The sequence below is a fragment of the Myxocyprinus asiaticus genome, chromosome 24, assembly GCF_019703515.2.
Source record: "Myxocyprinus asiaticus isolate MX2 ecotype Aquarium Trade chromosome 24, UBuf_Myxa_2, whole genome shotgun sequence".
NCBI lineage: Eukaryota > Metazoa > Chordata > Actinopteri > Cypriniformes > Catostomidae > Myxocyprinus > Myxocyprinus asiaticus.
The window spans coordinates 1,198,879-1,223,994 of NC_059367.1; the positions used below are offsets into that span (position 1 = coordinate 1,198,879).

The 25,116-nt window shown below is 38.6% G+C and overlaps 3 protein-coding genes across 6 annotated transcripts in view; all 3 read left to right on the forward strand.

The window, feature by feature from the left end:
* LOC127414591 (fatty acid binding protein 1-B.1-like) overlaps positions 1–25,116 on the forward strand; it is a 932,240-nt gene that overhangs the window by 26,678 nt on the left and 880,446 nt on the right. The window lies entirely within an intron of this gene.
* Positions 3,032–8,433, forward strand: sprb (sepiapterin reductase b). The gene is made up of 3 exons (XM_051652710.1): positions 3,032–3,379; positions 6,018–6,308; positions 8,191–8,433. Exons 1-3 carry the CDS (start codon positions 3,049–3,051, stop codon positions 8,349–8,351), a joined length of 783 nt encoding a protein of 260 aa, XP_051508670.1. The 5' UTR covers positions 3,032–3,048; the 3' UTR covers positions 8,352–8,433.
* The window catches only part of LOC127414555 (leucine zipper putative tumor suppressor 3-like), a 28,036-nt gene continuing 14,148 nt past the window's right edge, over positions 11,229–25,116 (forward strand). The window contains exons 1-2 of one of the 2 annotated variants that reach the window (XM_051652665.1): positions 11,229–11,373; positions 24,459–25,013. In XM_051652665.1, coding sequence (XP_051508625.1) covers positions 24,546–25,013 — 468 coding nt within the window. In that variant the 5' untranslated portion in view covers positions 11,229–11,373; positions 24,459–24,545. Of the gene's footprint in view, positions 11,374–11,701; positions 11,725–24,458; positions 25,014–25,116 lie in introns of those variants that run through there. The other variant, XM_051652666.1, reaches the window with a different exon arrangement.

Here is a 25,116-nt window from a genome sequence, read left to right on the forward strand (position 1 = left end):
GATTATAATTGTTTGTGTGTTGTTAGCTTAAGTACATTGTGTTTGTCTATACTTGTGACTGATGAAGATGAGATCACATTTTATGAGCAATTAATGCAGAAAACCAGCTAATTCCAAAGGGTTGCCATACTTTTCTTGACACTGTATTTTAATTGTTGTTTGTGTAGATTCTGCTCATCCGCTCAAGCAACTTCATGAGGTGCTTCATCCTGAGATGCTTTTTAAACAGTATTGGTGTTCACATGTATGATGGACATTTGAGACAGCTTTGTTGCCATGATGACTTAAACCTAAACCGACCTTAAAAATTATGATTTAAAGAAATGTACAGCTCAAATAAAATTATTTATAAAATTATAAGCTTCACATGTCTGCCTTTAAAACCTCTAAAAATTGGCCCCATTGACTTCCATTGTAAGTGTCTCACTGGAACACAGATTTGTGCTTTTTTAAAGATATTGTCTGTAATCACATCATCTGTCAGTAAGTGTCAGTGTAACTGGAGACAGTTTGATCACATTCCATCATCTGCTGAGCAGCACATGAGGACACGTGGACAACTACTGCATTCACAATTAGCAATGGACATTAGATATAAGACACACACTACAGTGTTTAGTAAGCTCGGATCAAAGTGTTGTTGTTGCACTGACACACTTCATTTATTTTTATCTATTACAATTTAATTCAGTACTGACTATAATTCTGCTTCTGTTTTCTGTGACTGCAAGCTATTAATGTGACATCTTTAAATTAATGTGATTTTAACGGTTGCAATTGAGTTACCTCTAATGATTTTAGTGATTCAAATCAAGTGTGTTGTTGAGAGATGCGCTGTTACTTCACTAACAGATCACACTTATCATTTTCACCTGGAAAATCCCCATAGACTTACATTGAAGGAGAGATTGTTAAAATTGCACAACTACTGTCACACTAATGAAAAATGTAAAGCATCGCTATTTTATTTATTTATTTTGATTCTTCACCGAATTTGAAATGCCCAATTCTCAATGCGCTCTAAGTCCTCGTGGTGGCGTAGTGACTCGCCTCAATCCAGGTGGCGGAGGACGAATCCCAGTTGCCTCCTCGATGAGACCGCCAACCCGCGCATCTTATCACGTGGCTTGTTGAGCGCATTACCATGGAGACATAGCGAGTGTAGAGGCTTCACGTCATCCACCGCGGCATCCACGCTCAACTCACCACGCGCCCCACCGTGAACGAACCACATTATAGCGACCACGAGGAGGTTACCCCATGTGACTCTACCCTCCCTAGCAACCGGGCCAATTTGGTTGCTTAGGAGACCTGGCTGAAGTCACTCAGCACGTCCTGGATTCGACCTCACGACTCCAGATCAGATTTTAATCAAATAGTTTATGATGTTTCCAGGAGTGTTGATTATTCATGTTTTATAGACGTTACAGACATTACATCAGAAATTAGCATAATTAATTCTGATTCAAAGTAATGTCCAGCATCATCCAATCACTGTCAATCATGTTAAAATAAAATGATACATTATAAATTCTGAATCTATGTACTGATTATCATTGTCACATGTCTGTCAAACATGTTGAGTGATCCAAACATCATCTGCAGCCTGAAACTGAACTTTTGATCAGATTTTAGGAGTGAATGCACTTAACTGCATAGAGAGCTATAGGATGCTCCCTTGCTCCCTATTTAGTGAACGACTTAACCTCCAGTGTGCTGTCTGTCTGCACTGGTCTCAGAACAGTTTGAAATGCACCTTATTTTCATCCTAACTCCATATAAAGCCTCTGAAAGCAACATTTCCCAGTTTTTGTATGAACTCATTAATTCTCAGTGTGATAATACACAGACAGTGAATATTGGATATTTTAACTGAAAATGAGCCTATAGTCCACGTATGTGGTCATTGTGTTTAACAGCATGCCGATTCACGATAAATCGCTCAAATTTAAAAAATGTCATATCGGATGAAACTAGAGACTCTAATCTTTTGACACAAACAGGTTTCAACTTAAAAACTTTATTAGGTTTCTTACCAGATGTATTTTTGTACATTTCCTCTGCGATCACCGCCATGTTGTTTGGTCACATGACTCGGTGTGTTGAAAGTTTAACCCTTTACTGACAGCATAGAGTCTCCTGTCAGCGGCCAGTCGGTTTAAATGAAATTAAATGACGCGTTGCATATAAGAAGCCAAAACGTAATGTCCACACATGTGGACACGGGGTCTCAGGAGGTTATTTTTTTTCATGTATCATGTTTTTGTCATTGTGGGTTGCCTTATGACAGTTTCACTCTCAGTGTGAAGCACGAATATGTCAGTTTGGACCAGGTTTGGACTCTTTCATTTGCCGTATGATTGATACGCCTGATATAGAGTGTGGCTTGAACAGTAGGTGGGGATATTTGACAGTTGCTAGTAGTGGTGGGTTATATTGCTCCAAACGAAAATAAGCCCCAGCAAGCCAAAAAACACGACTGAATACTGAAAATAAGTCCAAAACACACAACACGCGACTCCAAGATTTGCAAGTGAATTTCTGAAAAAAAAAGAAGAAAAAAAAAAGAAATCCAATCCATTCAATCCAATTACAAGTGCTTGTTTTTCAAAATATGATTACGTAATCCAGATTACATGTAATCTATTACTTCCCAGCACTGATAACATCTCCTCGATGTCACGTGACGAAGTGACATGCAAAGTGAGCACAGTAAATAAACTAAACACCCTCCTTAAAACCGATAAGTTAAATGTATTACCCATGCTGGTTAGAATACTCTAAATAAAAAGTTATTTTTGTGTTGCTGTTCCAATAACAAAGCCACACAACAAATGGCAAAAATCTAGTTCTTTCATTTTCTAGTTGCATGTTCCATGCCATTAATTCTCTCTTATGAATGAACTTTTGTGTTACTGAGAGTGAGTGTGAAGATGGATCGGCTCCACTTTAGTCTCGCAGTCAGTCACTACATAAAGCCCCACAACTTACTGAGATTCATCGACCATCAAGCAGCTTCACTAAAGATTTTTCAGCAGTTTTCTTAAAATGGAAGATTTAATCTCTCGGGAACCCAGAGATCTGGGCAGAGCTTTGTGCATCATCACAGGGGCTTCGAAAGGTTATGGACGGACACTGGCGTTACAGTTGAGCTGTCTGCTGAAGCCCCGGTCCATACTGCTGCTGGTGGCCAGAACCGCAGAACGGCTCAATGAAGTGAAGGAGAGCATTAAAGCCCTGGATGACAGACAGAAGAAGCTGATTGTCCGGTGTGTGCAAGCAGATTTGGAGAAGATGGAAGGTGTAGAGAAAACAGTTCAGGCAGCTAAAGAGACATCCCCGTCTGAGATGGATCACTTACTGCTCATCAATAATGCAGGTGTAGAAAGGCTTTTTTATTCAGCTATTAGCTATTCTATGCACTAAAATAATAATGTATTTTTGTATTGATAGTTCACCCAAAAATGTAAATTCAGTCATTGTTTACTCACCCATGTGTTGTTACAATCCTATATGAGTTTCTTTCTTTTTCTGAACACAAAGGGAGAAATTGTGAATAAATGTTGTGCTCAGTGATGTCATACAATGGCAGTTTATGGTGACCACCTCTTCAAGCTTCAAAAGAACACAAAAGTATAATTCAGAAGTCTAATAAATTATTTATTAGCAGTGACGAGCGACGGTACATTCTATCAATCAGTGTGCGAATTACACAAAGACCATCAGGGATGTCAGGGTGATGGAGATACCCGTGTCCAGCGCAATGCAGAAATTAGAAAACAAGTGATCAATAGTGGGGGGGGGGGGGGGGTTCGCGCATTCACTTGAACGCTCAGGCAATGTCAGTAGTATGGCCCGTTTTATGGGTGGCCCAGATTACAATTTAAAATCTAGCGGAGCTATAGAAATGTACAGTTTTACATCTTGTTTTGACATCATTCGGGGGGTGTCAAGCCTTGATTATACCCCCCCCCCATAATACGCACCCTGCAATCGATCGCTTGTTTTCTAATTTCTGCATTGCGCTGGATGCGGGTATCTCCATCCGCTGTGAAAAAACTCAAAAAAATAAGGCTGGGCATAGAAATGCATCGGTTCTTGTATTAGAAACTCTTCAGACATGTTTAGTGAGTTCTGTTCTCTTTTTTGTGTGCAGCTGTGTTGTGTTCTGTTGTCACTATCACTGTTTTTAGATAAACAAAACGAGTTTTCACTTGAACGCCCAAATGTCGTGAGGGGGCTGTGTGAACTGTTGCTCTCGTGTCTTATCATGAACGCACACAGGAGGTCAACGGTCAGTGAACATTTTCACTAAATAATACATTACAATTCAGTTTGTTTCTCATCAAATCTTATCGTATACTTTCATAACAATCATGAGTCTCATGAATAATTTATTAGACTTCTGAATTATACTTTTGTGTTCTTTTGAAGCTTGAAGAGGTGGTCACCATAAACTGCCATTGTATGACATCACTGAGCACAACATTTCTTCACAATTTCTCCCTTTGTGTTCAAAGAAAGAAAGAAAGTCATTTAGGATTATAACAACACAGGCATTATGCAATTTTAGGGTAAACTAATCCTTTAAAGGAACAGTTCACTGAAAAATGAAAATTCTCTCATCATTTACTCACCCTCATGCCACCCCAGATGTGTTTGACTTTCTTTGTTCTGCTGAACAAAAACTTCATATTGTGTGAAATTAAGGAACTTCAATATATTTTTAATCCCAGTATATTAGTCCTTACATGTTCTGATTGGCTGTGACTGTGAGGCGTTGCACAGCATTATCGTGTTAACTGTTGAAAGACAATACTACATGATACTGGAAACTTATTGCATAATGCCTAGATTAGTTCTTGCAGGAACTGGGCTCAAACTTATAGGGTTTAGTAAGTTCCAAAGAGAACAGCCAATTTTAAAGTGTATGTGTAAAAACAATAACAATCATTTAAAAGATTTTTAGAAGAATATTTCAGCTCTGTAGGTCCATACAATGCAAGTAAATGGTGTCCAAAGCTTTGAAGCTCCAAAAAGCACATAAAGGCAGCATAAAAGTAATCCATAAAACTCCAGTGGTTTAATCCATGTCTTCAGAAGTGATATGATAGGTGTGGGTGAGAAAGAGGTCAATATTTAAGTACTTCTGCTTTTTGGAGCTTTTGGACACTGTTGGCTTGCATTGGATCTAAAGAGCTGAAATATTCTTCTAAAAGCAGAAGAACATCTGGGATAGCATGAGGACCGGGCAGGATACCGTAATCAGTTTGGGGTGGCACCGAAATTCCGTCAGGGGGGTGGGGGGGGGTGGTAAAGAGAGTTTAAGTCCTTCTGCTTTTTGGAGCTTTTGGATGCTGAAGAGAGTTTTTGGTTGAACTATTATTTTAAGAAGCTAAATTGTTTTTAGTGAATATATCTTAAAGTAAATTTATTTTACTTACTCCACTGGCATTTTTTTCATATTTTATGCATAAACCTCACAAAAATCTGAAAAACTTAATTCAAAGCATACTCTCTCAAATCAATTCTTCAAAAATATGTAATTTTGCTTCTCAATTAAATATTTTTTTTCACCACTTTTTTATTTATTTAGATACTTTTATATATATATATATATATATATATATATATATATATATATATATATATATATATTATTATTATTATTATTATTATTATTTATTTATTTATTTTTACTGGAAAACAAGACAAAATACTTATTTATTTTTAATGTAATCTAATTTTTTTTTTTTTTTTTTTTAGTACCTGAAGGTATCTTTATATTTATCATACACTCTTAAAAGTAATTGGTTCCAAAAAGGGGTTTGGTATAGAAAACTGAAGCGTTCTTAAAATAAATGTTTTTTGACAAACTTTTTATAGTCTAAAGAACCTTTTGTGCATTGGGAATGTTCTTTATGGAAAGAGTGTAGATTGTTGTGACAAAGTTCTTTCTCTTTCAACATAAAATTAATATGTGACAATACGTGTCTTTTCTGTCTTGTTTTTCTCAGGCTCTCTGGGTGACGTGTCTCGATTGGCTCTGACCTTCACTGACCCCAGGGAGGTCAACCGTTACCTGTCCCTGAATGTCAGCGCAGTGCTCAGTCTAACGGCTGGTGTTCTGCAAGCGTTTCCTCGTCATCTGGGTCTTCAGCGTACAGTGGTGAATATCAGCTCTCTGTGCGCGCTCAAGGCCTTTCCCTCATGGGTTCTGTACTGCACCGGTAAAGCGGCCCGTGACATGATGTTTCGTGTGTTAGCCGAGGAGGAACCTGATGTCAGAGTGCTCAGTTATGCACCTGGTAAGTGTGTTTGTGTCCACAAGTTAAACATCAAACATGTTCTGATTGGCTGTGACTGTAGCATGTTATCATTGGACAGACAAAATTGCATGATGCTGGAAACTTATTGCATAATGCCTAGTTTAGTTCTTGCAGGAACTGGGTTCAAACTTATAGGGTTTTGAAAGTTCCAAAGAGAACGGCCAATTTTAATGTGAACATGTAAAAACAAAAACAATCATGTCAGAAATAACCTCTTATTTTCCCTTCAAATTCTTTAAATATGTTGCTATGTCCTTATCAAAACCAATCTGACAGATATTATTGAAGATGACAAAGTGGGACTTTTCCAAAATGTCACTGGGATCAGTTCTAGTTACGTCGTTTATGTTTGAGGTTAAAAGAAACCCAAATGGACAGTTGGCAGAAGTGTTGCTACACCAATCAGATAATCTTATCATGTGAAAATTCTTTGCATTTATTTATCTTTTATTTCTTGGATCATTTGAGACCCCATACACAAATAATGTAACATTTTTCATGGAGGACATTTGAAATATGCTTATAGTCAAGAATAATAAGATTAGAAAACTGACATTTTAACCTAATACTTCAATTGGGCATTTTTGGGCTGCTGCCCACAATTTTTCACACTCAAATTTAAAAGCTCACCATTCACACATACTGTGGACTAATTGCAAAAAAATTGTCTAATTTTTCAGAGAACCCTCCAATTAAAAAAAAAAAGACTCCAATTATTCATAAATAATATTGTATGTGTTTATAATATTATGATAAACAGAAATAATAATAATAATAAAAAAATTAAAGTCATTTTTTGTTGTCCTAACACTACCTGTTCACTCTATCTCACTTTGAAAAGTCTCATTTTATTCCACTAGATGGCAGAAAGCACCAGAAATTTTTTTTTCTCTCTATCACATTCCATCACAATATACAGATCTGAAATGTAGGTGGCGCTCTAACTCATTTTATCCCTCACAGATGTGCTCATCCATAGACATTCAGTCTAATTTTCAGTTCAAGCACCATCCGTGTTGTTTTATTGAATATTGCAGCCTCTGAGTGGACTTGAAGCTCAATCTAGGTGTCATTAAAAAGATGAGATCCTCCCCTTTGCGATGATATACATTTTATGATCAATAGTCAAAAACATATTTTTTTTGATGATTTGTTTTGCATGCTTTTCCTACTGGATGGCATATTTTGTTCTGGAAATCTAAGATATAACAGATTATTCACACAAGCAAGCTCACAGACAAGTAAACAATGGCTCATTTTTGGGTGCTTACAGCAACAGTTTGTAATTGATGATTTACAGAAATCATATTTCACTTTGTGATTCTTTTGAAAATCTTTCGAACTGTGGTATTAATGCAACAAAATACACATTCCTGAGAATGAGAGCTTTCATTTGATATATGACTTGTCTATGTGCTATATGAAGGACTTTTATTTCATATAAATATTTCTACTGCATGACCTCTAGGGGGCGCTAATTTTCATCGCGAATGATTTGAGGCCGTATTTTGTTATTTTAAGTAACATAAATGCAGAAGTGATGGAAATCTCTGAAAAGTTCAGATACTAAGATTTTAAATGATACCTCATATGCCTGACTTATGTATACGGAGACTTTAACGTTTTAAGCATAAACATTTTTCATAATATAGCGCCCCCCGGCGGGTCCAACATAGTTTAAGGGGTTTTAAAGGGATAGTTTAAAAAATTACAATTCTGTCACAATTTTTTACCCCTGTGTCGTTCCACCTGTATGACTTTCTTCTGTGGATTGTTAATAAGAATGTTTATGCTATTAAAAGTATGTTTGATGGTTTTTAACCCTTGAGTGATGCAGTAATTGTGTTTATGTGACACACAGGTCCTCTGGACACAGACATGCAGGTTCAAGCTCGCTGTTTCTCCGCCATGTTCTCTGAGGGACAGCTGCTGTCCTGCGAGGAGTCCGGGGCCAAACTCATGAAACTCCTGCTGGATAATGATTACCCGTCAGGGGCCCATGTAGACTTCTATGAACTCTAGAACAAACTTACACATGTCAATGTTTTGTACATATATAAGCAGCTATTTCTATAATTGTTATTTTATGTTTTAATAAATCTGATTTGGGTCTACATTAAAATATGCACATTTCAGCAATACATGTACTGTTTTTATAGTTTGAATAAATAAATATAATACTGTACTTGGTCTTTGACTATTGTTGGTCAAACGTGATTCTGAAATCTGTGTGAATGGAGCTGAGGACCTCTAGTGGTGTTTTTTTTTTTTTTTACTTTTTGGGGACATTTTTTTAATTTATTTTTTTCTAACCATTTAAAACAAACTGTGTCTTATCCAGATTAATTAATACAAATTCTCAATCTGAGAATGTATGACCTCTTACCCTAAAAATTAAATCAACATCAACTTTATGCTATAGTATGTAAAACTAGGACTATAATAAATGATTAAGAATTATTTCTGATTTTTTTTAAAAAACAGGACAATTTTTTTGCCCACACATTTTACATTTTTGGTGGCATTTTTGCTCTAAAATGTCTGATCCTGGTACCTGTGAAAATAAAGAGGAAGATGCAGATGAGAAATTTCTTTATGTAAAAAAATATGTATTGACTTCAGCATTGTGAACAAACTGAATCAAACACAGAGTAATGGGGTTGTGATTCATTGTAGCTCGACTATCACTGCAACTCACTCGACTGGAAGTAACGCAGTGTCAGGATGCGCCTCCATTCGTTCATTCTCTCTTAGTGCCCTATTTAAACCCTTGTGTTGTGTTTGACCAGCCCACTAACATTGTTTATAAATCTCTAATATTGTATATATATTATCACAAGATAATGCATTAGTGTGTGTGAATGTGTGTGTGTGTGTGTGTGTGAGAGTGTGTGTGTGTGTGTGTGTATGTGTGTGTGTGTGTCTGTGTGTGAGTGAGTGTGTGTGTGTGTGTGTGTGTGTGTGTGTGTATGTGTATGTGTATGTGTGTGAGTGTGTGTGTGTGTGTGTGTATGTGTATGTGTGTGAGTGTGTGTGTGTGTGTGTGTGTGTGTGTGTGTGTGTGTGTGTGTGTGTGTGTGTATGTGTATGTGTGTGAGTGTGTGTGTGTGTGTATGTGTGTGATGTGTGTGTGTGTGTGTGTGTGTGTGTGTGTGTGTGTGTGTGTATGTGTGTGTGTGTGTTTAAGTGAGTGTGTGTGAGTGTGAGTGTGAGTGTGTGTGTCTGTGTGTGTGTGTGTGTGTGTGTGTGTGTGTGTGTGTGTGTGTGTGTGTGTGTGTGAGAGAGAGTGTGTGTGTGTATGAGTGGGCAGGTTTAAGTGGTTTACGAGGACTTTTTTTTAGGTAATAAACTGGTAATTACAAGGGTATTATGCTATAAATGTGGTTTATGCGGACATTTCTAGTGTCCCCATAATTCAGATCACTTAAACATACTAAACGATGTTTTATTGAAAATGTAAAAATGCAGAAAGTTTTTTGTGAGGGTTAGGTTTAGGGGTAGGGTTAGGGTTAGGGGATAGAATCTATAGTTTGTACAGTATAAAAATCATTATGTCTATTGAGGCTCCTCACAAGTACAGCAAAACCAACATGTGTGTGTGTGTGTGTGTGTGTGTGTGTGTGTGTGTGTGTGTGTGTGTGTGTGTGTGTGTGTGTGTGTGTGTGTGTATGTGTATGTGTGTGAGTGTGTGTGTGACGTGTCTGAAGACTTTGTGCGTGCAAACACACATCCGCAAACAGTATGTGCTCATCTAAAGGATTGTGATGCTCCTGAACACTTCATATTTCTGTATTTTGTAGTCTAATCCATTCATTTCCAATGGCTGGTTGAACACAACAAGTGTTACAAAGTGAAATAAAAAAATAAATAAAAATTTAAAGAAATGGTCACATTTTCTCGTGTGTTTAAAGATACAACATGTGAACAAAGTCAAGGAATTTTATTCCAATTGGATTAAGTAAAATAAATAAATAAATCCTAAGAAAAAAAAGAAAAAAGTTGTCCGTGTCAAAATGACCATAACATAAGGGTTAAATGTGTTCTTCTAATAATTAAATAATGATATAGGGGAGACTGGGGTTAGTTGTCACACTTTTTTACACATGTGAATATTCCTTAAGGCGGGGTCATTTTTAAAGGTCACTTTTTTTATAGACTAAAATCTTTGTAAGCATGTCAACCTTTTTTAACAACATGCCCCAATATTTGACTTAAGTCTCAAAACCTTGTAGTTAATTAGGAGAATTTATAGTAAAATAAGTACTTAAATATTGATCTGTTTCTCACCCACACCTATCATATCACTTTTGAAGACATGGATTAAACCACTGGAGTCTTATGGATTACTTTTATGCTGCCCTTATGTGCTTTTTGGAGCTTCAAAGTTCTGGTCACCATTCACTTGCATTGTATGGGCCTACAGAGCTGAAATATTCTTCTAAAAATCTTCATTTGTGTTATGCAGAAGAAAGAAAGAAAGTCATACACATCTGGGATGGCATGAGGGTGAGTAAATGATGAGAGTATTTTCATTTTTGGGTGAACTATCCCTTTAAAACCCCTCAAGCCCCGTGATGTCACTGGTTTGGGCACCAGTAAAACCTCCTTGGGTTAGGGATGACCAAGAACAAACATTAGCAAATGACATTGGCAAAGACATAAATGTTCCTATTAATAAAATGTCAGAAAAATCACCCCCTTCTGGTTCAGTTTGACACCTTTTATTCATTCTATGGCTTGTGTTATCAGTCCATTACTCTTATCATGATCATGGATCATGAAGTGCGCATGCGCGTAGTATCATCGCCACTTACGTGCGGCCTATACTACGAGCATGCGCGGTGCTGTCGGGGTTTCGCGGGGGGCGTTTCTGGCGTGCGGCAGAGGGGCGGGGCGGAGGTGGGTGTGTGGCTCAGCTGACTGTCATCACCCGACACCAGGTCCACTCAACATACACACCGTTCGGTTTATATGGACCCGCTGAGGACGCGACGGAACCGGCTGATGTGTGTGTGACGCGGGCGCTGTCCGCGGTGCTGAAACAGTGAGTACGCGAGCACGCACGCACAGGCTGATTTTCGCGTGTGATGTCGATGAGACGCAGCGATAGCTTTCTATATTTGATGACTGATTGTAGAGGAATAGATGGAGAATAGCGCCGCGCGCGAAGAGAGAGAGAGAGAGAGAGAGAGAGAGAGAGAGAGAGAGAGAGAGAGAGACATTGGGAGGTAATGGGGTTGTGATTCATTGTAGCTCGACTATCACTGCGACTCACTCGACTGGAAGTAAAGCAGTGTCAGGATGCGCCTCCATTCTCTCATTCTCTCTCAGATAAAGCCAGTGAGCATTACGCAATGACAGTGAGAAGGATGGAGAACATCAGCCCATCTTCAAGGTGCGTCTTTGTTTGTGTGATGTTTGTGGATGTTTGGAGAGCAGCTCTGCTTCTGATTGTTGTCAGTGAGCAAAAAATGGAGAGTGTGTGTGAGCAGATGTGAGGACTGTATTAAGATGGCATGTTTTCATCTGCTCAAAGGGTCTCAGAAGGTGCTGAGGATTCATATTCAGCTCTTTGATAACAACAGAGCACATGCAAGGCGATGAGGTTGTGTGTTGAGTAACCTTTTGTGTAGACACACACACACACACACACATACACACAGGCTCAGTGACACACGTTCTGTGTGTCCTGTTTATTTCTAAATGAGAAAGAGATGGTCTCATTTTCTTCATTATATCTCCTGAAGCTGTGAGGTTTCAGTGAGGTGGTATTGATTAGTCAGATTGGTCAGATGAGATTATTGGGTATTACTGGGTATGTTGTGCATCTAGAACAGTTGTTGTTTAGCAGTTGAAGGTCTTTAGGGTGGTATGAGATATTTTAGACCCCATAAAAGTTTGTTCAGATCTCTCTCTCTCTCTCTCTCTCTCTCTCTCACACACACACACACACACACAAACACACACACATACACACACACACACACACACACACACACACCTGTGGCAGACTCTGCTGATTATTGAGTGAGTGTGTTGGACATTATGAAACAGCATCTATGTCTTTCATGGCATCAACAGGGATGTTTAAATTAATATATAAACTGTATATATTTGTGTCAAACATAAGCCTGAATCTTCATTATGGATCAAGAAGGCTTCCAGTTGCTGCCCGAAGACATTGATGCTTGTGTAGAGTGACACCTACAATGGAAGTCAACGGGGACAATCCGTAAACGTTAAAATACTCACTGTTTCAAAAGTATAGACACAAGACATAAATAATATGTCAACACAATATGTTTGACTGAACAAGTGCTTTGAAATTTGCAGACAAATCAGAAGTGTTCCGTTTTAATAATTTAGAAGAAAAAAAAAAAGAAACATTACATATTTTTGCAATCGGTAAAAACATCAAACTGATCAAATAGTCATGTGTCATATGTTGTTGGAAAGATCTCGAAGAGTAAAATACAACCAGCCTATTTGTTTTACTCACAGATAAAAATATAGTGAGTAACAGCTGACAATTATGATGGTGTCGCTTATATGCCACATTTTCACTTATAACTTCAAGAAAATTAATCAGGGGGTCACGTGACGCCATGCGAGGAGCAGACGTGTGAGCGGCTAGCTCTGCGCACTTTGCTGGTTTATTTTCAAGTTATAACCGGTGAGATTCAGTACATCCAATTACATATTTATGCCTGTTTTGTTTCTTTATGTGCTGGCTCCGCCTAGTGGCTGGAATTTGTTTTGTGGAATAATACTCCTTCGGGACAGCTGTGAATTAATCTGATCGTTTTTTGTGCTTACACCTCCTGTTGGCAGGAGTTTGTTTTTGTGGAGTATTTTTAAGGGACATTAGAATGATTATGTCATCTGCTGCACTCATAACAGCCAGCTCACTGAACAATTGTCTGTCTGTCTGAGAAAACTGAACGGCTTTATATCAGCTAGAGTTTGTTTTGTGGAGGAACACACCTTCAAGACAAGAATTAATCTACACATTCTTTGTGTTTATTCTGCCTATTGGCTGGAGTTTGTTTTACAGTGTATTTTCTGTTATATAATTTTGCCTCAGAAAACCTGTGCAGAAGCACCGGACTTGGGCAAAGTTGTCGCGGGGGTTCTCGCATGCGTACATGGACTCTTTAGAGGAGTTTAGAGGGATTGACGCCAGTTGGCGCTGTCGTGCGCGGGGTTTATGCGCACATTTTTCTTTTTTCTGTTTGTTTTCTTCGAGGGGAAGTTCGGGGTTTGATTGTTGCATTAATGGGAAATGTGGTCTGTATAATCTTGCTTTTGACACACAATTATTTTTTTTTTCTATTATATCAAACGTCAGATGTTAATGTGAATGGGTTATCTCTGTCCACATGGAATGTGAATGGGTTGGGGCACCCCATAAAAAGATGGAAGGTTATTTCTTTTCTTAAGTGTAAGAAATGTGATATAGTGTTTCTTCAAGAAACGCATCTTTCCCTGCAGGAAGCTGAAAAATTTGGGAAGATATGGGGTGGACATGTTTTCTTTAGTGCTGGCTCAAGTAAGAGCAGGGGAGTCATTATATTGATAAATAAACATCTACAACTCAAATTTCTCAAACAGATTAAAGATAAATTAGGAATAGTCATTATTATTTTAGCATACATTCAAGGGCAAAGGTTGATTTTGGCTAATATTTACGCACCTAATGCTGATGATCATGGCTTTTTGTAGATCTTGAAGGGATGTTGCAAACCGTTGGCACCCCTCATGATATAATATTGGTAGGAGACTTTAATCTTTTGATGGACTCAATCCTTGATCATAGTGAAGCAAAAGTGTGTAAACCCCCTATAGCAACATTGACGCTTCACAGGATGTGTAAAATATCTGGCAACTTTTGAACCCATCTGGTAGGGATTATAAATTTTTTTCATCAGTTCATAAGATTTATTCTAGAATAGATTTTTATATATATATATATAAATCCCTCATTCCATCTGTTGTTGATTGCTCAATTGGAAACATTTTAGTCTCAGATCACGCCCTGGTGAGTTTAGAGGTGTTGCCACATACAGAGAAAAAGAAATCATATAGTTGCCGCTTTAACGTATCCCTTTTACAAAATCCTGATTTCCAACAAATGTTAAAGACTGAAATCAATGTTTATATGGAGACCAACTGGTCCTCAGTATCCTCTGTGGGCGTGGCTTGGGAGGCGCTTAAGGCTGTTCTTAGGGGTTGGATCATATAGTATGCCTCATTCATCAAAAAATCTAAAGCACGAGAACTCATGGAGTTGGAAGGGACTATTAAAAGTGCCGAAGCAGAGCTGAAGCGCCGAATGTCGTCTGATGGCCTCAGAGAATTGACCCAACTGAAATATAGATATAATACTATTTTGTCACGGAAAGTGGAGTTTTGGTTATTCAGGGCAGTCATACTTTGAGTCGGGTGACAAAGCAGGAAAACTTTTGGTTAGATATATAAAGCAGAGAGAGTCTTTGTCTACCATTCCTTCACTGAAATCTGCTGGTGGTGAAATTTTTACCTCAGCCATTGATATTAATAATGCTTTTAAAGAATTCTATATTGATCTTTACAGTTCCACGTCTTCGTTTACTTATCCATTAGTTCTCCCAAAATTGACGACTGAGCAAAAAAACTCTCTTGATTCTGAGATAACCTTGGAGGAGCTTGATGAGGTAATTAAGTCCTTACCTACAGGCAAGGCTCCCGGGCCAGACAGCTTTGCCGCTGAATTTTTTAGATCTTATGCTACAGAACTGGCTCCACTTTTGTTAGAATTTTATAAAGAATGGAAATCTTCCCCCAACCATGACACAAGCCCGGATCAGTCTGATTCTTAAAAAGGACAAAGATCCAAGCGAGTGTAAGAGTTACCATCCAGTTTCCCTGATTGGGAGGGGGGTTACTACACTTGGTGACCTATATGATAGTGGAGTACTGAGATCTTTTGATAATTTGGTTCAACATTTTAAGATTCCTAGATCCCAGTTCTTTAGGTATTTACAGCTGCGCCACTTGCTATGTACTATTTTTGGGAGTAGTGTACACCCCCCTAAAGTGGCAGATACTCTGGAAATGGTGATTACTGCTTTTGGGAAAGGTCATGAAGCATCAATGTATTACTCCCTGTTGATTCAGAGTCTGGGGGATGGAGTTTCATCTTCTCTCAAAAGATTATGGGAGAAAGATTTAAACTTGGTTTTGGAGGAGGGAGTGTGGGCCAGTATTCTAAAAAGCATCAAGTCTGCATCTAGAGATGCAAGGGTCCGTCTAATGCAATTTAAGATTTTGCATCGGTTCTACTGGACCCCCTCTAGATTGTATAGGTTGGGTCGTAAATACACACCCACCTGCTGGCAGTGCCAAACAGAAGATGGGGACACAATATGTATTTTGGGGATGTGTAAAGATCCAAGAATTTTGGTTGAGGGTTCAGAACTTTATGAGTGATGTGTTGAACACTGAACTTTCATTTAGCCCTAGACTCTGTATCCTGGGTGATGGGATGACTCTGGACATTGGGGACAGTTATTTAAAAAGTTGGGTCCAAACCGGAGTCATGATTGGTAAAAAAAAAATCATCCTCAGGGGATGGAAGTCAGCTGGGGCAATGGGATTTGTTTGTCAAGAAGTGTGTGTGGGGTGGTGGGGTGGGGGGGGGGGGGGGGTGTATTTGGCTTTTTTGGATGGTTCTCAGGGAATGGCTGTGGAGAGGGATTTGTAGTTTAGTTGGGTATGTGTTTTATTTATTTTGTTTGAATGTATGTCTTGTTTTTTATGTACTTTTTGTATTTATTTTATTTTGATGATTTAATTGTTGGTGACCACAGTACTGCATGTTTGGGGGGTGGGGTGAGGGGGTGATAATGTTAACAGTTGATTCCATTTTTTATGTTGTGTTTGTATGTTTTATTTTTGGAATCAATAAAATTGTTAATAAAAAAAAAAAAAAAAATTAATCAGAACATAAAATATCACATAGCATTACTTAGAGGAGATGATTATCTTTCAAACGAGCCCACACACAAGATAATCAGATGCATAGATGCAGTTTTTTGGAGCCACATTTTTTTAGAGATATACAGATATATAATGTCAAATCAGAACAATTAGAAAAAAATAATAATTTTTGACTCAATTTGTTTTTTGATTTTTCAGCAGTTTCTTAGGCTGAGAGTCCCAGAATTTTTAATATTTTATGTCATTAACAAATTTGAAAATGTTTCTTTACAGTGATACCAAACACTTGACACTCCTTGTTTATTTTTTGTTTTGTTTTGTTTTGTTAAGTTATAAGCCTTTAATTTTGTGTATGCCACTGAAACAGGAAATCTTTAAAAACGCCTTCAGAGCTTAAAGAGCTAAACCCTCTAAAAATTGATCCCATTGACTTCCATTGTAAGTGTCTCACTGGAACACAGATTTGTGCTTTTCTTAAAGAAAAGGAGGGACGAGTCAAAATAATTTTTTGTGGTAATCAAGATTGTGCCACAAATGCTGTCGATTGATCTTAACTTGTACTCAACCCAGAATATTCTATTATTCTATCCCCACTACAAACCCAAACAATAACCTACCTGTAAAAGAAGAAAACAATAGGTTGATAAGAATGGTGTATAATGATAAAGCTGCACTCAAACTACAGTTTGCGCTTCATTCACTTCCATTCAAACGCATCAGAACGTGGGAGAACGGAAAGGCAGCTTATGTAAAGAAATTAAGTGTTCCACTGCATACAAAAGTCAAGTTTGGTGAACACTTACCTGCAAATTCGTATGACGACACAATGAATACATATTTCAAAGCTGCATGTTTTATTGTTTTTTTTTTTTCTTTTCTTTTTCTTTTTTTAACACACTAAGGGTGGACACAAACATGAACAGTCTCATCCCTCAGTAGGCCCCCTCCCAACAAACCACCCACACAACCCACCATCATCCAGTGGAGGAGAATAGAAATATACAATATATATATATATATATATATATATATATATATATATATACACACACACACACACACACACACACACACACACACACACACTCCCATAAATATATATTTAAAGAAATGAGTGTCAAGCTACATCCATAAGCTAATAAATAAAAATCACAAGGCATTAAAGACAAATGAAGTATTCTGAACAAAATTAAGTAATGGATCCCAATTTTTATCAAATTTGGCAGTAGAGCCTCTTAGTGTAAACTTAGTGTAAATTTTCTCTCTGTATAAAAAAGACATCAAATCTTCTAATCATGAGTAAATGGGAGACTTCCAATGCAATAAAATGAGTCTACGAGCTATCAGTGAAGCGAAGGCAAGAGCATTAGCAGACTTCTTATAATGCTCATCCAGTACAGCAGGGACACCAAAGATGGCAATCAAGGGGCATGGTTCAGTGGGAATGTTGAAAATGCTTGAAAACATGTCAAAGAAAGAAGACCAGATTTAGACAGGAAAAAAACATTTGAGTGTGATCAGCAGGAGCTAGAGAGCACCTATTACAAGTATCATCTGTGCCTGGAAATAGCTTACTTAATTTAACCTTTGTAAAATGAATTCTATGGAGTACCTTAAATTGAATCAGACTCAGTCTGGCACAAGATGATGAAGAATTAACCTGCCAGCAGCATTCTCCCACCAATCCTGATCCAAACCACGTCTGAGTTCCATTTCCCGTTGATGTTTAAACAGAGAGGTAGACGGCAGTATGTAAGAAAGAATTAAATGGTATAAAATGGATACAGAGCCAAGTTTCTGAATTAGACATGTTTCACATAGAGAGGGTTCAGACAAATCTGGAAAAAGAAGGACAATGAGAACGAGTGAAATTACGCACTTGAAAATAGCGAAACAAATTAGACTGGGGTATATTACATTTTCCAGCAAGGGGGGTCTGGGTAGCTCAGTGAGTATTAATGCTGACTATCACCCCTGGAGTTGCGAGTTCGAATCCAGGGTGTGCTGAGTGACTCCAGCCAGGTCTCCTAAGCAACCAAATTGGCCCAGTTGCTAGGGAGGGTAGAGTCACATGGGGTAACCTCCTCGTGGTCATGATTAGTGGTTCTCGCTCTCAATGGGGCGTGTGGTGAGCTGTGCGTGGATCGCGGAGAGTAGCATGAGCCTCCACATGCTGTGAGTCTCTGCGGTGTCATGCACAACGAGTCACGTGATAAGATGCACAGATTGACGGTCTCAGAAGCGGAGGCAACTGAGACTTGTCCTCCACCACCCGGATTAAGGTGAGTAACCGCACCACCACGAGGACCTACTAAGTAGTGGGAATTGGGCATTCCAAATTGAGAGAAAGGGGGATTAAAACAAAATAAATCAATAAAATAAAATAAAAAATAAACACATTGATGTTAGTGCTGATATACACAAAAAATTCCAGCAAGGTCAGAAAAAGATGCAAAAACTCCACTGATGTATACAGATCAGAAAAATAAGAAAGGCCTCTGTTTTTCCACAGATGATAAGCACAATAAAAAAATTGAGGGCACAAACAAATGATTATTACATATAGGACCATAAAGAGAAGAAGCAAGTTTAAAATGTTGAATTGCTTATATACTGAGAGTAGTGCGTACAACCAAATTTGTTGTGTAATTGAGGGGCGAGTTGACAAAGGAGCACACACCAAGACAGAAAGCGAAGATGGAGAGCAGAGCTGCACTTCTACCCTACACCAATCTGTATCAGGGGAGTTATACCAACTATGAATCTTGCTAATATTTGCTGCCCAATAATAAACCATGAAATTAGGCAGAGCTAGACCCCCAACTTTTTTATTTCTCTGGAGATTTGGGGAGATCTTCCCTGCCATATGCATGTGGAAATAGCCCCATCCAACAATTTAAAAAAGGATTTGGGTAGAAACACTGGAAGTGTCTGAAAGAGAAACAAAAACCTAGGTAAAACATTCATTTTAACTGACTGAATTCCACCAATTAGTGTAAGAGGTAACTGATCCCAGCGCTGTAAATCCGATTTAACTTGAGCTAACTATTTAGTAAAGTTATTCTGATATAATAATCAAATGAATGTGAAATATTTACACCCAAGTCATGAAACTGTGTGGAAGATAAACGAAATGCCAACACCCCAACTTGAATTTGTTTAGATGCGTTATTTACCGGAAAACACTCACTTTTATTTATATTAAGCTTATATCCTGAAAAAGCTCCAAAGGTGTTAAGAATATGTATAATATCTGGAACCATACCAACAGGATCCGAAATATAGAGCAGGAGGTCATCAGCATAGAGCGAAACACGATGTTCTATCCCTCCCTTAACAAGAACTGTGAGCTTTTCAGAGCTATGGAGAGCGGTTCCATTGCTAAAGTGAATAATAAAGGTGACAGAGGACACACTTGACAAGTACCTAATTCCACTAAACCCGGTCGAAGGCCCTCTCTGCATGCAAATAAATGACTATCTTACCGGCTGGAGTGGTGGATGGAGAAAGAATAATATTTAAGAGTTGCAGAATATTTGATGATAATTGCCGTCCCCTGATAAAACCAGTCTGATCTTCAGAGACTATTTTAGGTAGACAAGGATCCAGACGGTAAGCCAGCACCTTAGCTAACAAATTCACATCTGAATTTAACAAGCTTACTGGCCTCCAACTACCTCATTCTTCTGGGTTCTTCTGGGCCTGAGTAAGAGTTAGGGGAAGAGAACCATTCTTTAAAAAATCATTGTACAGGGGTGCCTGGGTAACTCAGAAGGTAAAGACGCTGACTACCACACCTGGAGTTGCAAGTTCAAATCCAGGGCGTGCTGAGTGACTCCAGCCAGGTCTCCTAAGCAACCAATTGGCCCGGTTGCTAGGGTTGGTAGAGTCATGTTGGGTTAACCTCCTCGTGGTCACTATAATGTGGTTCTCGCTCTTGGTGGGGCGTGTGGTGAGTGGCGTGAAGCCTCCACACGCGCTATGTCTCCGCGGTAACACGCTCAACAAGCCACGTGATAAGATGTGCGGATTGATGGTCTCAGACGTGAGGGCAACTGAGATTTGTCCTCTGCCACCCGGATTGAAGCAAGTCACTACGCTACCATGAGGACTTAGAGCGCATCGGGAATTGGGCATTCCAAATTGGGGAGAAAAAAAAGAATCATTGTACATATATAACAATAAAGGTGCCAGCTGTTCAGCAAACCTTTTGTAGAATTCAATTGGAAAGCCATCTGGCCCTGCTGCCTTACCGCCTTGCATGTGCTAGAGACCATTCGCAATCTCATCTAAATCTAGAGGTTAATCAAGATCATTTGCTATATCTGTATCAATATGTGGAATGTCTAAGCCATCTAAAAAATGTTCCATGATGAAATCATCTTTAGGTGATTCTGATTTATAAAGGTCAGAGTAAAAAGAAGATACAACATCATTAATGTCTGATGGATTTGTGATTAAGGTGCGGGATGAGTCATAAACCCGAGTAATTAAATGGAAGGCAGCTAGTCCCTTTAACTGGGATGCCAAGAGCCTAGCCCACAGCTCAGGAGTGAGGTTATTAGAGTGCTGCTCATCAATTTCAGTGATCGATTTAACTAGGTCTTGCAGCTTTTGTTTCCTTTGCTTGTTCTTATAACCAGTGTATGAAATATACCCATGGATCACTGTTTTAAAGGTTTCCCATAACAAAAAAGGAGAAGCAGATGTTGACCTATTGGTCTTAATAAACACATCGATGTTGGGGGCCTGGGTAGCTCAGTGAGTATTGACGCTGTCTATCACCCCTGGAGTCATGAGTTCAAATCCAGGGTGTGCTGAGTGACTCCAGCCAGGTCTCCTAAGCAACCAAATTGGCCTGGTTGCTAGGGAGGGAAGAGTCACATGGGGTAACCTCCTCGTGGTCACGATTAGTGGTTCTCGCTCTCAATGGGGCGTGTGGTAAGTTGTGCGAGGATCGTGGAGAGTAGCATGAGCCTCCACATGCTGTGAGTCTCCACGGTGTCATGCACAACGAGCCACGTGATAAAATGCACGGATTGACGGTCTCAGAAGCAGAGGCAACTGAGACTTGTCCTCCGCCACCCAGATTGAGGCATGTAACCGCGCCACCATGAGGACCTACTAAGTAGTGGGAATTGGGCATTCCAAATTGGGAGAAAGGGGGATTAAAACAAAATAAATAAATAAAATAAAATAAAAAATAAACACATTGATGTTAGTGCTGATATACTCACAAAATTGTTTATCTGCTAATAATCCTGAATCAAACCTCCATTGATTAACCCTGCTTGTGCTGTAAGTGAGATTCAGGTTAAGAGTGTGTGGAGCATGATCAGAGATAACAATAGCTGAATATTCAGAAGAATTAACTGAAGGCAAGAGAGCTTTATCTAATAGAAAGTAATCAATATGCGAATAAGATTGGTGTACATTAGAAAAAAAAGAGAATTCCTTTTTTGACGGGTGAAGAAAACGCCATGGATCAACACATACAATCTGACCCATGAATGCAGATACTGCCTTAGCCATAGCTGTTTGTTCTAGAGTTTTGGGATTTGGGTCCATAACTTCGGGTCCATAACACAATTAAAATCTCCACACAAGATAGGATGATGGGAGTCCAAATTTGGAATAGAGGAGAAGAGGTAAGTTAAACATTTGGGATTATCCTAGTTTGGGGCATAAATATTCACCAGCACAACTGATGTATGAAAAAGAGAGCCAACAACTATAACATAACGCCCCTAAGGGTCCAAAATAGTCTGCATTGGATATAAAATAATTTGTTAATGCTTAACAATACACTGTAAACAAATAAATATATTTTTACAGAGAAAATACAGTTTCATTTAACATTCCCCATTTTTCATTAAAAGTGCGAAATTCCCCTAAAATACATTTATTTACACCAAATTTACGTTTTCCCTGTTACTTAACTAAAAATATGTGTTACTGACAAAAACAGGCATTCTTCTTTAAATGAAGGTAAATGTCATGTTTTTCACATGTGAAAATGAAATTTTACCTGAGATGTCTATAAAAAAGATTTATTCCACTGTAAATTTGTTTTATTTTTACAGAGACAATACAGTAGAATTGAACATTTATTTAACACTTTTTAATAAAAGTGTTCAATTCCCATAAAAATACATTTATTCACAACAAATTTACATTTTCAGCAAATATTGCTCATTGAAAAAAAAAAAAAAAAAAAATCCTTAATATTTTGTACTTTATTTGTCGCTACATTTCCAACACAAGATATTAAGTTTATGCTGTATTCATAATAATGAAGAAACTCAACAAATAAGTGTCAAAATGAATCTGTAAACTCCAAAGTAAAATACATTTTTGCTGCTCATTCAGTTTAATTCATTAAAATGAAAGCAAACAAAATTGAATTTGGTGAAAAATCCTTACTGTAGAAATTCAGTATACAAGTTTACTGAATCCATTTATGTTGGGATTACTATAACTGTAAAAAATGTGTGTAATTTAACAGAAAAAGAATGCAAAAATGCTACTGTAAAAAACTTTAATTGGTTAGCAGGTAGTAACCTTAACATATACAGTAAAAAATGATAACATATAAGACAATACATGTGATTTTACAGTAAAATATTGTAAAAAAAAAAAATGTTTTTAGATGTAAAAGTACCAAATAATTTATGGTAAAAATGTATATTATGTCTAACAAGAGATTGCATGTACTTTTACGGTAAACTTTTGTTAAAATCATGGTGAAAAACAATAATTGGGCATTCCCAGACATTTTCCAGCATGCTTTGCATGAGACTTGATGGGGAGATTAAATGTTAAAATTACATGTTTTAATTAGATGATTAAATGTTAAAGTCTAACTGAGTTTAAAATGCATGGTGGAGTAAACCTACTTTAACTCTTAAAGCAGCATAGTTAAACATTATCCATTATGAATATGTTCCTGATAGTACCATTCAGCCGCCTCCGGAGAGTCAAAAACATGCTCACCATTGTGAGTGATGCGCAGACGAGCTGCATAAACCATGCTGAAGCATATTCCCTTCTTATAGAGACTTGAGTTTACTTTGTTGAAGGCTGCACGTTTCTTAACGACACCTGCGCTGAAGTCCACATAGACCTTTATGATATGACCTTGACATGAGATGTCTTTGTGCTCCTTGGCCCAGCACATCACCATTTGGATATGTGATCCAAAAACTGGTGAAATCTGACGATGATCGGTCACTGTTTATCGTCTTGATGGTGCCTGGATACCAGACTCCGATGAGCATGATCAATTTCAGGGGGGTTGACAGAGCATCTCCCATAGTTTTAAAGAAAATCTATCATGAATTCCCTTGCATTTCTACCCTCAATCCCCTCCAGAAATCCTACCATCCGTAGGTTCTGTTGCTTTGATTGGGACACCAAGTCATCCACAGCTGAGTTAAGCATTGTGTTTAAATCTGACGCAGCTGTTAAATTGGCCTTTAATGAAGCGACTTCGTTCTCCAACTCAGCAGTCTTGCTGCTGTAGTCGTTGAGAGCCATCACCATCTCCGAAATAGTGGCAGTGTGAGACAACAAAGTGCTGTGAATGCTCTCCAAAGATGTTTGTGACATCACATCCTGTCCACTAATTTTGCATGCTCAAAACCCAGTGTCACCGCAGTTAAGCTCTAAACCGAAACCAAGACAAAGAGACACAAAATCACTTTCATGAGAACACATAAGTTTGAATTGCGACTGCCTTTTTTAAGGAATATTCTGGGTTCAATACAAGTTAAGCTCAATCAACAGCATTTGTGGCATAATGTTGATTACCATGGACATTTTTTTTTTGACTCATCTCACTGTAACAGATTTTTGCTTTTGTTAAAGAAAAGGAGGAACGAGTCGAAATACATTTCTGTGGTAATCAACATTATGCCACGAATGCTGTCGACTGAACTTCACTTGTATTGAACCCAGAATATTGATTATTTATAAGTCACTTTGGATAAAAGCGTCTTCTAACCCTGCTGAAAAATAAGAACCAGACTATGCTCATTAGCTGGTCTAGCTTTTAGAGGGGTTTTGGGTGTGTTTTAGCTGATCAGGTTTAGCTGATTTAAATCTGTTTTTATTTTCAGCGGGAAATTAAACGTTTTTTCTTTCTCTCTGCAGTGTTGAAGTCATCTGAATGGAGGTACGGCAGCTGTAATGGCTCATACAAATGGTTGCTGGTTTGACTGACGCTCGGGTTCCTGCAGGATGGGCAGTGTTGGCAGCGGGGTGGCCGGCGAGCAGGAGTTTGCCATGAAGAGTGTGGGCACGCGCACCACCCTCCCCCGTGGTCCGCCACTCTCCCGCCGCGGGCCTGCCGACCGCAGCTGCAGCGCCGAGCGTCTCCATGCACCCCCATCCACCTCAGAGGGCTCCAGCGATGAGCGAGGGGGCAGCAGCTTCACCACGGATCGAGTCCAGCTCAACAGCACCTCCTCTCACCTGGAGCGGCTTCCCACCAACTGCAATGGGCTGGAGGGTAACGGCGCACGCCGCAGGGATGGACACAGAGTGGTAGGAGGGGTATCTCTAGACGTCTGCAGTAACATCGTGGGTCATGGTGCGGTGAAGAATCGTGATGTCGTGGCACCAGTGAAGGGCAGAGATGGCAACAATACAAAGAGAGACAGTCGCACACCACCCAAGATTCTCACCGTCTCTGGGAAACTCGAGCAGGTTTGACTGAAACCGTAAAATATGCACTTCTAATCTCTAATATTATTGTCTACACTTCTATTCTAACAGTAGGGATCTCATTAATTATTAAATCAGAAATAGA